Here is a 14,893-nt window from a genome sequence, read left to right on the forward strand (position 1 = left end):
ATTTGCTGAGTGGAGTTTCATCCTGTTTCTCGAATTCAGTACAAAGTCAGCAGCAGTGCTTTGTTTTTTTCCATGACATTGCCACATATTAGAGACATGTGCATTCCTTAGATAGCTATCATACATGTAGAATATATAAAATGAATGGAAAATACATAGAGCTTAGAGACCATATGCATGCATGGAACCTGCTGGACCTCTGCATAACCACATGTGTAATGTGAGTTCCCGAACAATGAGTCTGACATGTTATGGACATGCAGCACCTGTGGTCTGCAGGCAGCCTGTATACATGCAGTAAGTGCAATGTGTTCTGGACACGTCCAGTTTATCACATATCCACAGACATTCTGCATAACACATGCACAGAAGGTCTGGCATGACTGTGTATACGCTGTGCTGCACATGGAATGAAGACTTCTGTCTTAGATTTCCTGGATAGAAATCAGGAAGTCCAAGTTCTATAGAATGATTTATTGAAAATATATACTCACTCATTTGGTTCCCCTGACACTAAAAATCCTCTAAAGTAATTTGGGTTTGTTCCAATGATACTGCATGTTATTGGTTTAAAGCAAGTGTGTTTTGTAAATGATGAACGTGCTCACTCACTGCTTTGCAATAGCTTTGTTTCTCCTCTGTGAAAGTTTTGGTTTTAACTTTTTGGACTTTTGCCAAATACTGACATTTCAGTACTCTTAATATACTCTTAATATTCCCTCCCACCAGCAGCTGGTAGATACAATTTGACAGGAGAATGTGTTAGGAGGAAAGGCAAGGAATGCTGATGTAGAAACCTCGAGAAAGTAAACAAGATCACTAGGTTAATGCACCAGCCCTATTACGCTGAATTCCATTCCTCAATTAGCTATGTGTGTTCAGTGAGCTCCCTAAGGGATTTTGTATCTCAATAGTTTTGACTCTATCCATGTCTTTGTTCCCAAAAATCTCCTCCCATTTAGCCAGTTCTTGGTATCCTTCACCACAGGCTTATATGAATGACAAGAACAGTATCCCAGCTCAGTATGCTGTCTGTAAATGAGTGCACAACCATTGTTAAGGACTGCACAACAAGCTGGTCGTAAAAGGAACATCTTGGACCACTGAACTTAAGGCTGTGTCTTGTGAGAAAACAAACTGCCTTTTCTTCTTCTTCACATGGCACTGGCTCTTATCTTGGCTTTTAGGCTTTACATTGGATTGTGGCTTCCATGATCTTCACATTTCCCTTCCATATCTATTTATTCTTGAAAAAAGGCGGTCTCCCCAAGTATCCCTTCCTGCTCTGGCTATAGAAATTCAGTTCTTAAACTGAGTAGCAGCACCAAAGTCATGTGGAGTCCTGTCCGTCTAGTTGGGTCAAAAGGCAGACTAGAAGAAAAGCAGGCATTTTGCTAACACACCAGGGATTTCCAGTCACTGGCAGAGGCAGCAGAATTAACAGGAAATCAATGAAAGCAGTCACTGATGTAGGGACAATTGCATAGTGGGTGTGTGGCTGGTAGATGGCTTGCAATGCTTAATTGGTACGAGAAGTCCTTGCATGCCGTGTGTCAGCAGAAGCACACCAACTGAAGGGTATTTCCCTTGGGAAGATAGTGTAACTTCACCAGGAAAGCTCAGGTTTTTATTGACAGGACTGAACAGTGAGCATGGAGGGAATCCAGTGCTGGCCAGAGTGAGGGTAAGTTTGCAGGACACTGGCAGTGACCAAATCACACTGAGCAATGCAATGATGATGGCAATTTCCAAAATCTTAAATTGCAGCCATATCTGAATAAAATTTTAAGGAAATAAATTTTAAAAAATCTATCACAGAATATTTAAGGTTGGAAGCGACCTCTGGAGATCATCTAGTCCAACCTCCCTGCTCAAAACAGGTTACTCGGGGACTTTTTCAATCAGGTTTTGAATATCTCCAAAGATGGAGACCACACAACCTCTCCAAGCAACCTGTTCTAGTGTCTGACCACTCTCACCATAGAAATTTGTTATTATGTTTAAATGGAGTTTCCTGTATTTCAATTTGTGCCCAGTGCCTCATGTCCTTCCACTGGGCACCACCAAGAAGCCTGTCTCTATCTTCTTTGCACCCTCCCTTCAGATATTTATATACACTGATAAGATCCCACCCAGAGCCTTCTTTTCTCCACGTTAAACAGTCCCAGCTCTCTCAGCCTTTCCTCATATGAAAGATGCTCCAGTCCCTTAGTCATCTTAGTGGCCCTTCGCTGAGCTTACTGCAGTATGTCCATGCCTCTGTTGTAGTGGGGAGCCCATGACTGGACCCAGCACTCCAGCTGTGGCCTCACCAGTGCTGCACAGAGAAGGATCACCTCCCTCCACCTGCTGGCAATGCCCTTCTTAATGCAGCCCAGGAGGCTGTTGGCCGCCTTTGCAGCAAGGGGACATTGCTGGCTCATGTTCAACTCGGTGTTCACTGGGATCCCCAGGTCCTTTTCTGCCAAGCACCTTTCCAGCTGGTTGGCCCCCAGCACGTACAGGTGCATGGGGTTATTCCTCCCCAGGTGCAGGACTTCACATTTCCCTTTTTTGAACTTGAGATCCCTCTCAGCCCATTTCTCCAGCCTGTCAAGGTCCCTCTGAATGGCAGCACAACCATCTGGTGTATCAGCTACTCCTCCCAGTTTTGCATCATCAGCAAACTTGCTGAGGGTGCACACTGCTGATGACTGGCCTCCAACTGCATGTTGTGCTGCTGATCACCACCCTTTGAGCTCAGCTGTTCAGCCAAATTTCAGTCCAGCTCACTATCCACTTAAATGGCACGTACTTTGTCAGTTTGTCTGTGAGGGCATAATGGGAGACAGTCAAAAGCCTTACTTAAGATAAACAACGTATACTGCTCACCCCTTATCCACCAAGCTAATCATCTCATCATATAACCAATACTCTTTTCCCGTGACAGATTTCCCTGCTGTGTATAACGGAGATCTTCACAAACCTGTTTGATTAAAACTTATTAGGCCACCTAGTATAGGGGTTGTTTCTAACTGCCGTAAAATGAACTGCTTCACCTGCCTTTGTAATGAGCTACAAGTGATATCAAACACAGAGCTTATTTAACAGCACATACCAGATGGTCTATGCAAAGTTGAATATGACAGGAAGATTTTTGTCCAGATTGGAGGTGGGACTGTTGTTTTGTTTTGAAAAAAAGAGGAAAGAAATAGAGGGAAGTGGGGATTGCATTGCCACTTGTGTTGCTGAAGTTGCACTGAAGGCTGCTCTTACAGGTCAGCAACAAGAAGCAGCGAGTATCATCAATGAACATTTGGCAGGCAAAGTGTTCAACACTGTTAACTAATTCTGAATTGCATTGACATATAGGCCTTGTATGCTTGGATATCCAGATAAGTTTCATTTCTAGACAAATTTAAGTTAGACAAACTGAAAACTGACACTGGATACCAGCCAAAACCCCCTTCATGATTTTCAAATCTAAAAAATAAAGTAATTTGAATGAATACGACATAATTGAATACTTTGTATTTTTTGGTTAGTGAGGCAGAACTCCTCAGAACACATTGCTTTTACCTCAGCAATCTTTTGAGCAAATACTGGCTTGTCCAGACCTAGTCAGTTTAGATGTTTTGATGATACTTCCATTCTAAAGCAGTGTTATTGCCAACAAGGAGATTTAATTAAGTACCCGCATTGAAAATAGGTGCTGAGAGAGTTCATTCAATAAAAAGCACATGAGAAAAGGGATTCGAGTGAGAAAGTTGTAACAGTTGAGACACAGCAGAGAGACATCACAAAAGAAATATTTGCTATAATTGCCAAAGCTTAGCAAATGAATAAAAAATTAACTCTTCAGTTTGATGACCTAGAAAATATAGAGGAGAAATAATGTGCATATGAAAAGGATTAAAGAAGAAGCCAAGAAGGAAGGCTTAGTGGGTTTAACTGGGTGGATTTAGAAATTGTTGAAAGACTTATGAGATGATAACAGTAAAAAGAGATTCAAACTGGCTTTACCAGGAAACAGATCTACACATTTTTCTGTGAAACTTCGCATGTGCTATCTCAATAAAAGAAAGGTTCAGAAGAAAATAACAAAGAATGAGCTAACTGTGAATGATCTGAAAATAGCAGGCACACACATGTACATACACACGCACACACACACGTTCTTTTGGCTTTTAAGGAAGAATATACAAAGAAAAGCAAGTACAATACTAACAAGGTTTTCATGACTTCTGAGGTATTGAACTTGGCTGCAGAAGAAAGAGGTCTAGATGTCTAATAATTAGAGATAAAGGAGAAGCTAGCTGAAATAATGGCATGTGTTATGTAAACCAGGTAGGGTTACACATGGAGATCTTTTTACTGCTATCATAATGCCTGTCAAATCAAGAGAGGAACTGGAAGAGGACTTTTTCTAGAAGAAAGGGGCATAACAGGCTTATAACAATATTCAAAAAGACAAATTAAATTTAAAATGTCCACAGGGTTCTTGTCTAACAAACATGAGGAAGTAAAAGTTATGATGTTAGTAAGCAATTAGTAAAAGGAACTTTAAGTCAGTAAGATATACATATATTTACATATAAATATATATACAAGATGAAGTTATTCAGAAAGCGCTTTCATATATATCTGAAGTATGCTATAAAGGAACCAAGGAAGAAGCTTGGTCAGATGGAGCTGCATGTGTTGCATTTTTCTATTATTCACAAAGAGATAAAACCCACCCTCCTACAGCAGTTTTTAGATAAATTTCAAAACGCATTCAGAGATAGCGAACAAAGACTGTCCTTGTCAGCCATGAACATCCTACTTGCTGCAACAGGCCTGTCTGTGTCATTGTTACATGTCTGGAGATTTTCTGATATGGGCCATGATCACATTTCCCGTCCTGGTAGCAGGAGGCACGTGAGGGACCTGTTCATCGAGCTGTTCAGCGAGGTGCACCTGGCCAACAGGGTCCCAAAACTTGGAGGTGGATGCACCTTTGGTAGAGCCTCGCCTGGGAGGCAGCTTGTGGGGGACACTGCGGGTGACCCCCCCATGCCACTCCAACAAAGCTCTCCAGCCTGTGGAACCGATTTGTGTGACGCTCTTCTACAGGCAATGTGAAAACGACTATCTTTTGGCCTTCCAGAGAACAGGAGGCAAGCAGGAGATGCGATAGCGCTTCTGGCCTGGCAGGAAGCTGCTGAGATGAGGGATCCGACCCTTGGTGCCTGATCATGGTGACCCAGGGAAGGGGTTTTGCAGCTGCTGCTACACTGTGCCCACGTCCCCCCGTTTTACTGTGGAAAACTTTCAGTGTCTCCGTTTCCATTCTGTAAATCTGAGCTCAGAGAGAAGGTAGCGTAACAGGGCACATCCAGCATTTCCAAAACGAGTAACTTTTGTCACTCCTAATCTGGGCTTTTGCCACCCACTACTATGCTCTGAATGTGGGCCAGGCCAGGCTGGGGGAAGTGCCACCAGAAAACCACCATCTTACGGGTCAACACTGCAGCAGGATCCCTCACTGCCACCGCCCCTGCCCCTGGGGTGCAAGGACATCGGCCCGGACAGGCAGCGGCTACGACCACGGCGCTGTCACGGCGCTGTCACGGCGCTGTCACTGCACTGTCACTGCACTGCACTGCCCCAGCCCCGCACATCCCACCGCTGCCTTCACCCCGCCCCGACCTGGGCCGCGCTGCGCATGCGTCTGCAGGTGGCCGCGCAGGCGCTTTGGCGTCGCCGGGCTCCCCCACTCCCGCCCCCGCAGGTGCGGCTGAGGGGAGCGCGCGGGGCGTAGCGGTACCAGCGCCGTGGCGGGGCCGCGGTCTCCCTCGGCGGAGGTGAGTGAGGGCCCCGCCCGGCCCCGGCGCGCTGCTCGGTCGGCCGCGCTTCGCCCGCGGCCCGTCGGCCATGGTGTGTACTGTTGCCATGGGAACAGTGGGCGTCGGTTCCGCCGGGCGCGGGGGCCGCCCGTGGCGGATAGGGGGAGGGCGACCGGCGCCCCGCGGAGGCGGTGGCGGGTCCCGGCCCTCCGCCGCTGGGGAGGGGGGGTCGGCGGGCCCGTTAGGCAGGCAGAGCGCCTTGGCCAGTGCCCGGTGCCGGCGGCAGCCGCGGCCCGCCTGGCCGTAACGCTCGTCTGCGGGGGCTGCCGCCTCGCTGCGGGGGCGCGGAGGCCCGGGCTGGGGCGAAGGGCTGGGGTGTGCGGTCAGTCGGGCGGAAGGCTTTGCAAAAGTGGCTGGAGAGGGAGAACCTCCGGTCTGTTTCCCGGCAGCTTGCTGCCCACCGTGTCCGGGGCAGAGTCTTGTTTTGCCGGATTTGGGTTGGTTACTCCTCAAAGCCCGGGTCAGCTGTTACTGCACAGGTGCTGCTTATTTGGGGAGTTCCTCTTGGACATGTTATCGGACGGCCGCACTGAAAATCTTCCTCTGTGGAGGGCTGCAGGCTCAATTTCTCATAACTTTGTTCTCATTTCTTTTTGATAGGGATTTCTCTGCCTCAAACTTTCACCAAGCTGAAAGCATATCAGTTGTGATTGATAAGTTGTTGATAAAATTATATCTAGTGATACCCATTATTAGTTCACTCTTACTAAACCTGTATTTGGGTGCTAACTATCCTAGAGATTTGCTTGGGCAGACAGAACCTGATTCAAATGTCGGTGAGCAGAGTGTTCATGGCTTGAGTACAGGCTTTCTCCTCACTGTACTTAGTGATTGCAAGTATACCTGCTCTGTATGCTTGCAATTAAATGACACTGGTTTTGAGACGGGAGATAGGATGGCAGTCAGTGTGGTGCCACATCTGATGTAGTCGGCCATGCTTCTCTCGTGCTGATTGACTCAGGATAAGTGCTGTGAGGGTGCAGCTATCTTGCTTCTGGAGATAGCTAGGACTAATCCAGGGTTCTCTGACCAGTGCTTTGTCAAGCTGGGGTTCTCTGACCCTGTACCACTATCTACTGCTTTCCATTCTTCCTGTGCAGAGAAGACCAGACTGCTGGAGTAAACAATGGGAAAAAAGACAAGAGCCCAAGTATGGCTTTTCAGACACTGGCATAATACTCTTCTACCATCCAGTCAGAGAGGAAATCTGTGCAAGTTAAAGGCTACCTGGGAAGTGGTGACAGCAGTGGGGGACAAGATCTGTGTTTACCAGTTATGCTGTTCCCATTGACACTGCGACATTCCCTTTATCTGTCCCCTGCTGGGATTGGGGAGCAAAATGGGAATGCTGCTGGATTTTCAGAAAGAAACACTAACTATTAGAATTATTTCTTATTTGCAACTAAGATACTTTATTTTAAAAAGGGTATAGAGTAGAGTTTGTGAAAAAATAGAAGTTCTTACAAATAAATACAAAACCAGACAGAACTAGTCTTGTATAAATAATGAAAACCAAGGGTAAAACCAGATTGTATGCTGGGCAGCCAGTGCAGTCGTTCCCCTTCCACACTTGTGCTGCTCTTTCATCCTATACTTCTACTTTCTGCTTGTTGCATTCATTTGTTGCACCATGTTTTAAATTAGTCTCTGGCACTGCAATTGAGTGATTCGGGTACCTTATTCTCATCAAAGTCGAGAAAGCTTCTGGTGACTGGGAGGGTTTTTCCCTTTATCCATGGATCTAGGCAGTAGTTTTCTAGGAAGAGAACTGGAGTAGTATAGCTGCAGGTGCTTCCTCAAAGCTTCTGTGGTGTGGGACACTGGAGAGCAGATTGAATTTCTTTCTTGAGTGCTGCTGCAGCAGAGCGAGTGCTTGATGCTTAAATGTTTCAGCCTTAGGCATTATAAAATAGAGAGTACAAATCATCTTTATCTGGCTTTTGAGAAAGAGACGGTGGTTGTGCTGTGATGGCACAGCAGCCAAACTCATTCAGATAAAGAAGGACTCGTGGTTCTTAAATGCTTGCATGAAAGAGTAGGCTTTCTTATCATATGTATATATACACGTGTCCTATATGACACTGCTTACTTGTTTCTCTGTGTTCTGTTACATTTTCTGGCTAATAACTATGGGCTATCAATTAATAATATATTGCTATGGTATCACTACTGCAGTTCTGAACACGCATAACGTTACCTCGTGCCGAAATGACGCAGTGCTCACGCTCCCATCTGTCAGTGGTAGGTCTTCAGCTCTGCTCTCTGCTGCCGCACCCTGAGAGTTCCCACCACGCTCTGCCTGACCGCTGGACTGCCGCCCGCTGCCCTTGCTGGTCCGGCAGCGGGGAAAGGTGGTGCTCTGCCCCTCTCCACTGAAGCAGCAATGCAGCAGTGAGCTCAGTCAAGCATTCAAACTAAGCCATAGGTTCCCTTTGCAACGTTAATGATTAACACTTTGTTTTTAATGCATTGGAAGGGTGACTATAACAGTGCCCAAATGGTAGGACTTACTGATTAAGTTTGCAGTAGAAAAGTTCCTTTGCTGGTTAAAAAGAAACAGGTGAGAGGTGAAGGCTTCAACAAAAAGTTATTATAATGGAAATTTGGTCTCAGCTATGGCAAATAAATGTACTTCTAGGATAGAAAATTTGCAGTTGACAGTAGAATTAACAAAAACTTAAGCTGATTGTATCGGAGATGGTGCTGTACCACAGAAACACATCATCTCTCTCAGGCTGCTTCTTAGTTTAGCTATGAAGAACATATACATAAATCCCATAAAATACACATTTCAATGTCAGAGCACAGAGGTTTTTAAGAACTAAAGAAAACAGTGTCCTTCAGAGATTAAATCTAAGATACTAGGTTCATTTTAAAATTTAGCAAGGTGGATGGAAATATATAGACCAGAAAAGAAGTGTGAATTAATTACAATTTCTGATTTGTAGAATCATGTTGATTATGTTTTAGTATTTATTCACAGCTATTGTTTCCATGTATGCTGGATAATATCTGTATCAGACATATGGCATATGCAGAAGACCTCCCACTTAAAGGTCAAAATCTTGACTCCCAGTAGCTGGGAGAATAGGGAATGATAATCTACCTTCCCTATTCAGTGAGGAATGGCTGTATAATTGCTCCAAACAGACTGCTGCAGTGGAATTCCGTACTTAACTTCGAATCACGTTGTAGTAGAGGGAAGAGTAGGGAGCACAGAGACCCAAATTTAGTCACAGTGAAGAAAAGTAATGTATTAATGGTAATCGGAAGGATTAAAAACACTGACAGTCTCAGGCTCCTGATCTGTTCCTCTGTTTTGTAATTATGCATCTTTTAGTGGAAAAGGTTGGTGCACTGCTCCTTAGCATCCAATTTTATCTTGTGTAGTTCAGCTGAAGGGGTTGAGTTGCGTATTAATTAAAGAAACTGTGCCAGAATGTACAGGCTCTGAAAGAAAGAAGAGGCAATTGGAAATGTAAAAATGCAGAACAAGAAGTGAACTAAGAAACTAGAGAAATAGGATTTTTGCTCCATAGTTTAGAAATAACCAAGATGGCAGCGTCTGATCTACTGTCAGTTCATTGTCATAAATAGTGTGAGAGAACAGAAGTGACCCAATGGTCTGAGTCAAAGACAGTGCAGAAACATATTTTTCTTTTTAGGTAAGTTTGAAAAGCAGAAGAGGAATTTTGGATGGTTTAAGGCTCATGATGAGTTTGCTGTAAAATGAGAAGGATGGTATCTACAGAGAACTGCACCAGGATTGTGGTTGATTTTGGGGGCCTCAAGAGATGATGAAGCAAGTCTTTTACTGCCCACTGCATTTGCTAGAATATGCAGCAGGACAGAACACTGATTGAAAGTTTGGGTTGATAATTTATCTTATGTTAGTGTTATCCTTGCATGTGCTTGAGGGTGCGTTGAGGAGGCATTTCTCTTGGAGAAAAAATGGATTGCCTGTTCTTCTTTGTCTCTGCTTATCAATTACTGATAACTGTGCTTCAGTTACTGATAATAATACCTCTTTGACTTATTAGGAAGCTGCCCTTGGTAAGGTCGATAACTTGTATTGGGTATTTCCTACGTTCATTGGAAAGAAAGTGTCTCTTTACAGCATATTATTGAATTCCTGTTTTGGTTATGGTGGTTTAGAAGTAATCAGGTGTTAAGAAACAGATTTTCTGTAGTATTGGAGAGTACCACATTTGGCCCAGAAAGCACTGTGGTACTGAGTGTGGTGTATTTTCTCTCCCTCTAAAAAACGAAAGGTTCTCCATGTCAGATGCTTTCTGCTCTTCTTCAGTATTTTCCTACAGAACTGAGAAATTGTGAGGAAAATGCAGTATCAATGAGCCTTATTTTCCACCACTTCACCACTGTCTAGGATTTTGTTATAATATCCTTTTTAACTACGTTGTGGTAGCATAAACATTGATTAATTAATAGTTTGTAATTTAAAACTAGCATTATATTCTGTGCCTTCCATTACATTGTATAGTGTTCTTCTTGTGCACTACTTTGCAGAGGAATGCAAGCTTCAAAGAATAAAAACATGGAAAAGGCAGAACCATTCTACAGGCTTTTAGTGCCAAAGCAGAAGACCAGTTCTGAGATTATAAATGAAGCCAGAAATGTTCTACGAACACTAAGAACTCAGAGACCATTTACACCTACAGAGGATCAAAGGAAACTTTTTGGATCTGGATCCTCACGAGCTCCTCAAACTAGACCCCCTTCAGTTTTTAGGTACTGTGGCTTTAAGATTTTTTCAAATATCTTTTAGCAGCAAGAGATTTGATTCTGTAATTATGTTTCCGGTGACTTTTTTCTCTGTGTTAATCTGTATTCCTAATCACATCCTTTGCCTTCTTCTAATGATCCTTACTGTTGGTGTTAATCTACATGTCCAGGAAGTTCCTGTGGATTACAGCTACCAGAGGCAGTCATTACACTAGTTTTGTATGTGGAGAACAGTATAGGAAAATGGTCTGTAACTCACCTTTTTCTTAAGACAATGTGTGCTTTTAATTGAGATAGTCTTCAACTTTTCCCTGGAAACTGTGCAAGCTTGCTTGTTTCCATGTAAACTGTATGCTAGATCTTTTTTCAGAGCTTCCTCAGATCTTTTAAAATATAAAATGGTAGGTCTTGAAGTTTGAAATGCTCATTTTTAAACAAAATTTATACTACTTCAAAATTATTTCTGTGTGGAGTTTTGTTACATAGCATAATTCACAGAGCTCAGTAGATTTGTCTCTTGTGACAAAAGAGAAAAAAATTGTATATTGGGCTTTTTACATCCATTTTCCCAGTCATCTTTTAGCTCTCCTTATATGTCAATTCTGTAATGACTATAGGGAGGAGATATGAGCTGTATTTGTAACATTAGGCATCAGGCATGCCAGAAAGGATGTTGAAACATGTTTGAATGACCATACAAGTCAGCGTCCCTGCTGTTTTCATGGCAGCATGGCTTCAGGCACTCAATGTATCCAGTATTCCTTCCTGCATAATGTGGTGCCCTTGCAGAAGGCAGGAATCTGAGAGTGACTTGGCTGTCTGTTGGTGACCAGGTAATGAGGTCACTCTGGCTGACATCCATGCTTGTTCTGTCTGTGCTTCTCCTGTGTATGGGAAGCAGCATGCTCATGCCTGCACAAACCTGGGTTTTCTGCCCTGCAGTATTCTGCAGCTTGTGTCAGATAGCTTGGGCACTAACCACAGTTGGGTTTGTGCATAAATTTAGGCTTATATTAGAGAATTGTTATAGGCGTGTATGAAGTAAACTGTATCACAGCAGGTGTGCAGACGATCTTGTAATTCTTCTCCCTTGATGCTGCTGAATTCCCAGATATCAAAGTTAAATAGCATTCATGGAAGAAGAGTGATGGTGTAAAAATGCTCTGTCACTCTTCCTTTCTTCCTCCTTTTCCCCATACTCATTGGCAAAGGGAAGAAGGATGCAATTAAAAAAAACCCAACCAACCAAACAAAAAAACCAGCCACAAAACACCAGGTCTGCTTTATTCATATTATGTTTAATTTCTTTATGCTAGTCTTCATGCATCCAGTTTTGATTTGGCTGAATCAAGACCAGTGTCTGGTGTTCGTCTTAGCCCGCTGGATCATGTGAGTACGCTGGAAATAACTCTATGCAATACTGACATAAAAATATGTGTATCAGTAGTGTTAGGAAAAGTTATGGTTTAAATAGGTTGAGGAGAAATGGAAGCCTGTCATAATGCTAGTCTGAGACTTTTAAAGTCAGTTTTGTCATTTTTCTCCCAAATAAACCTGAAAATAATTTAAACTATTTAAATATTGCTATATTGCATTATAATTCTAAGTGACATTAACAAGAATCAGAAGACAGATGCTTGAGTCAGCTTTCTTGTGTAAGATTACTATAATAGAAAAAGGTCATGAGTATCAACGTGAGCCAGCAATGTGCCCTTGCCGCTAAGAAGGTGGCTAATGGTATCCTGGGCTGCATTAGGAGGAGTGTTGCCAGCAGGTTGAGGGAAATGATCCTTCCCCTCTACTCAGCACTGGTAAGGACATACCTGGAGTGCTAGGTCCCATTCTGGGCTCCCCAGTACAAGAGAGACATGGAGCAACTGGAGAGAGCGCAATGAAGGGCCACAGCGATGATGAAGGGACTGGCGCATCTCTCCTGTGAGGAAAGGCTGAGAGAGCTGGGACTGTTCAGCCTGGAGAAAAGGCGGCTCGGGGATCTTATCGATGTATATAAATACCTGAAGGGAGGGTGCAAAGAGGACAGTTCCAGGCTCTTTTGAGTGACAGGATGAGAGGAAGTGGGCACAAACTGAAACAGAGGAGGTTCACTCTGAACTTCAGGAAACGCTTTTTCCACTGTGAGGGTGACGAAGCTCTGGCAGAGGTTGCCCACAGAGGTTGTGGAGGCTCCATCCTTGGACATCTTCAAAAGCTGCCTGGACATGGTCCTGGGCAACCGTCTCTAGGTGACCCTACTTGAGCAGGGGAGTTGGGCAGGTTGACCTCCAGAGGTCCCTTCCAACCTCAACCATTCTGTGGTTCTGTGATCAATAACTTGAAAGTAACTAGGTTGATTGTGCTTTCTATTTGACTTGCGCATCTATAAAATGTAATGATTGTAGTTTATTTAAAAAACAGATAGAGGTACTTGCAAGAACTCGTTTTTCCCCTCTGAAAATTTTGAATTGTTTTCAATTTATAAGCGTATCTGCTCTTTCAGGTTTTTTATATTTAATCTTTAAATATAAGATTAAGTCATAATCATTTGTTTAGTACCCGAGAGAACAGAGCATGCTAAAACAGTTAAGCATGCTTGCTGTATATATTGTTTCTTCAAGTCAGTAATCTAAATGTATCATTCTTTAGGAAATTAGGGGAAAAAAAATTCCAAGAATTGTTATACTTCAGTAATTTCGATAAGGTAATGTATTTATATGAATCAAATTAAAGAATTCTGACCATACTTATGTTTAGATTGAATATATCTACAGTTGGATTTAAATACCGGTGTTAAATTTTCATTTATCTTGTGGGTGAGAGTAGGGAAAAAAACTAGAGAAAACTACTGTTAAGACCAATGCAAAACCTGCCTTTTCTGCTTTACCAATGGAGATAAGTTAGTACACTGTAAATGTAGAGCTTGTTTTAGTCACAGTGGTTGTGGGGAGTGGGTCTCACCTCTGGGCTATCTTCAACTAATACTGGGGAGAGCTTTGAAGGATCAGACTGGAGACTTTATCGTAAGGAAATTGGACAGAACCTTGATCTTAGAGGGCAATGTGTTTATGCAGGGCACAGTAAGTGTTTTTTACCAGAGGTTCAGGGGGTTGGTCACATCCTCTAAGATGCAAGCTACTGACATAAATAAAACTAGAACTTGCATGTTTCTGGATCTACATGATTTATCTCAGTGTGATAGGAAGTCATACATATGATATGAACACATTTGAAGTGTTTTGGCAATACTACTTTAGTGCTCAAAAACAAATAATAAAGAATAGATGTGCCTCTAGAATTGTTAGCACAAGTCTTTGGCACAACATTTTTTTTGACAGATAAGCATACTGCAGATGATGTTAAATGAGGATTTATGAGGGAAATAAATAATTCTGAGTTTCAGTTGCTCTACTCAGGCTAGTTTTTGTTTGTTTTCTGCACCCGTGAATGTTTGCTTTTAAATGGCTTTCTGTGGTGATATATCTGGCTTGTTCAGTGGAATGGTGTCATTAGATTCTGGATATGAATATGAAAATTTCTCAATGAGCAAACCTATGTAACTCTTATCTACTCTATTCTGAACTTAACCCTTTGTATAAATGATTGGGGTTTCTATATTTTTTAAATTTGGCTTATATGAAAATGAAATTATCTGTGCTTTTATTAAAACGTCGTCTTTATCTTTGTCACAGAAACCAATACTAGTCACTTTTGCAAAAGATGAAGATTCTCCCATTCCCTTTCCAAAGCCTCCTGCTGATGCTGCAGAGGTTAGAAAAGTCAGCAGTGCTCGGGCACGCCTATTTAGAAGAACTTCTCAGGGAAATTTCCTTTCTGCTCAAATGGTTCCTCCTGATCAGAGTAAGAATGTTTTGATACATATTGTTTCCTAGAAAAATAACTGCATGATGGATTTTAATATCGTTAATTACATGAATTATTATATTATATTAAAGGACCTGATGTCCTTTCAGAATAGATTTTTAAAATATTTAAATGACTTCAAGGCAGTTTTGAAAATGTGATTACCAAAAATGATACTGGCTTTCACTTCTGAAAGTGAGTTGAAAGCTGTTCAGCTGCCTTTTTTTTCCTATAGGTTTCTAAATAATGCGATTTTTACTGAAAGTTTTCTTCAGTGGGTAAAATTAACATTAAATGCTGAAATGTTTAAAGAGATAATAAGATGGCATCATCTAAAGAGATTCCCTGATGGATTATTGAGCATAAAAGGAGGAGTAAAAAGGAATGATATGTCTTGACAGGCATCCAGCTACATTGTATTTGTT

At 42.5% G+C, this 14,893-nt stretch overlaps 1 protein-coding gene across 5 annotated transcripts in view; it reads left to right on the forward strand.

Moving 5' to 3' along the window:
• Positions 1-5,730: 5,730 nt before the first annotated feature.
• Positions 5,731-14,893, forward strand: part of ARMC2 (armadillo repeat containing 2) — a 69,319-nt gene continuing 60,156 nt past the window's right edge. For 3 of the 5 annotated variants that reach the window (XM_075498516.1, XM_075498513.1, XM_075498515.1), the window contains exons 1-4: positions 5,731-5,825; positions 10,395-10,616; positions 11,927-11,999; positions 14,297-14,465. In XM_075498516.1, the coding sequence (XP_075354631.1) occupies positions 10,399-10,616; positions 11,927-11,999; positions 14,297-14,465 (460 nt within the window). In that variant the 5' untranslated portion in view covers positions 5,731-5,825; positions 10,395-10,398. Of the gene's footprint in view, positions 5,899-10,394; positions 10,617-11,926; positions 12,000-14,296; positions 14,466-14,893 lie in introns of those variants that run through there. The other 2 variants (XM_075498514.1, XM_075498517.1) reach the window with 2 other exon arrangements.

This window comes from Mycteria americana, chromosome 3 (genome assembly GCF_035582795.1).
Source record: "Mycteria americana isolate JAX WOST 10 ecotype Jacksonville Zoo and Gardens chromosome 3, USCA_MyAme_1.0, whole genome shotgun sequence".
Lineage (NCBI taxonomy): Eukaryota > Metazoa > Chordata > Aves > Ciconiiformes > Ciconiidae > Mycteria > Mycteria americana.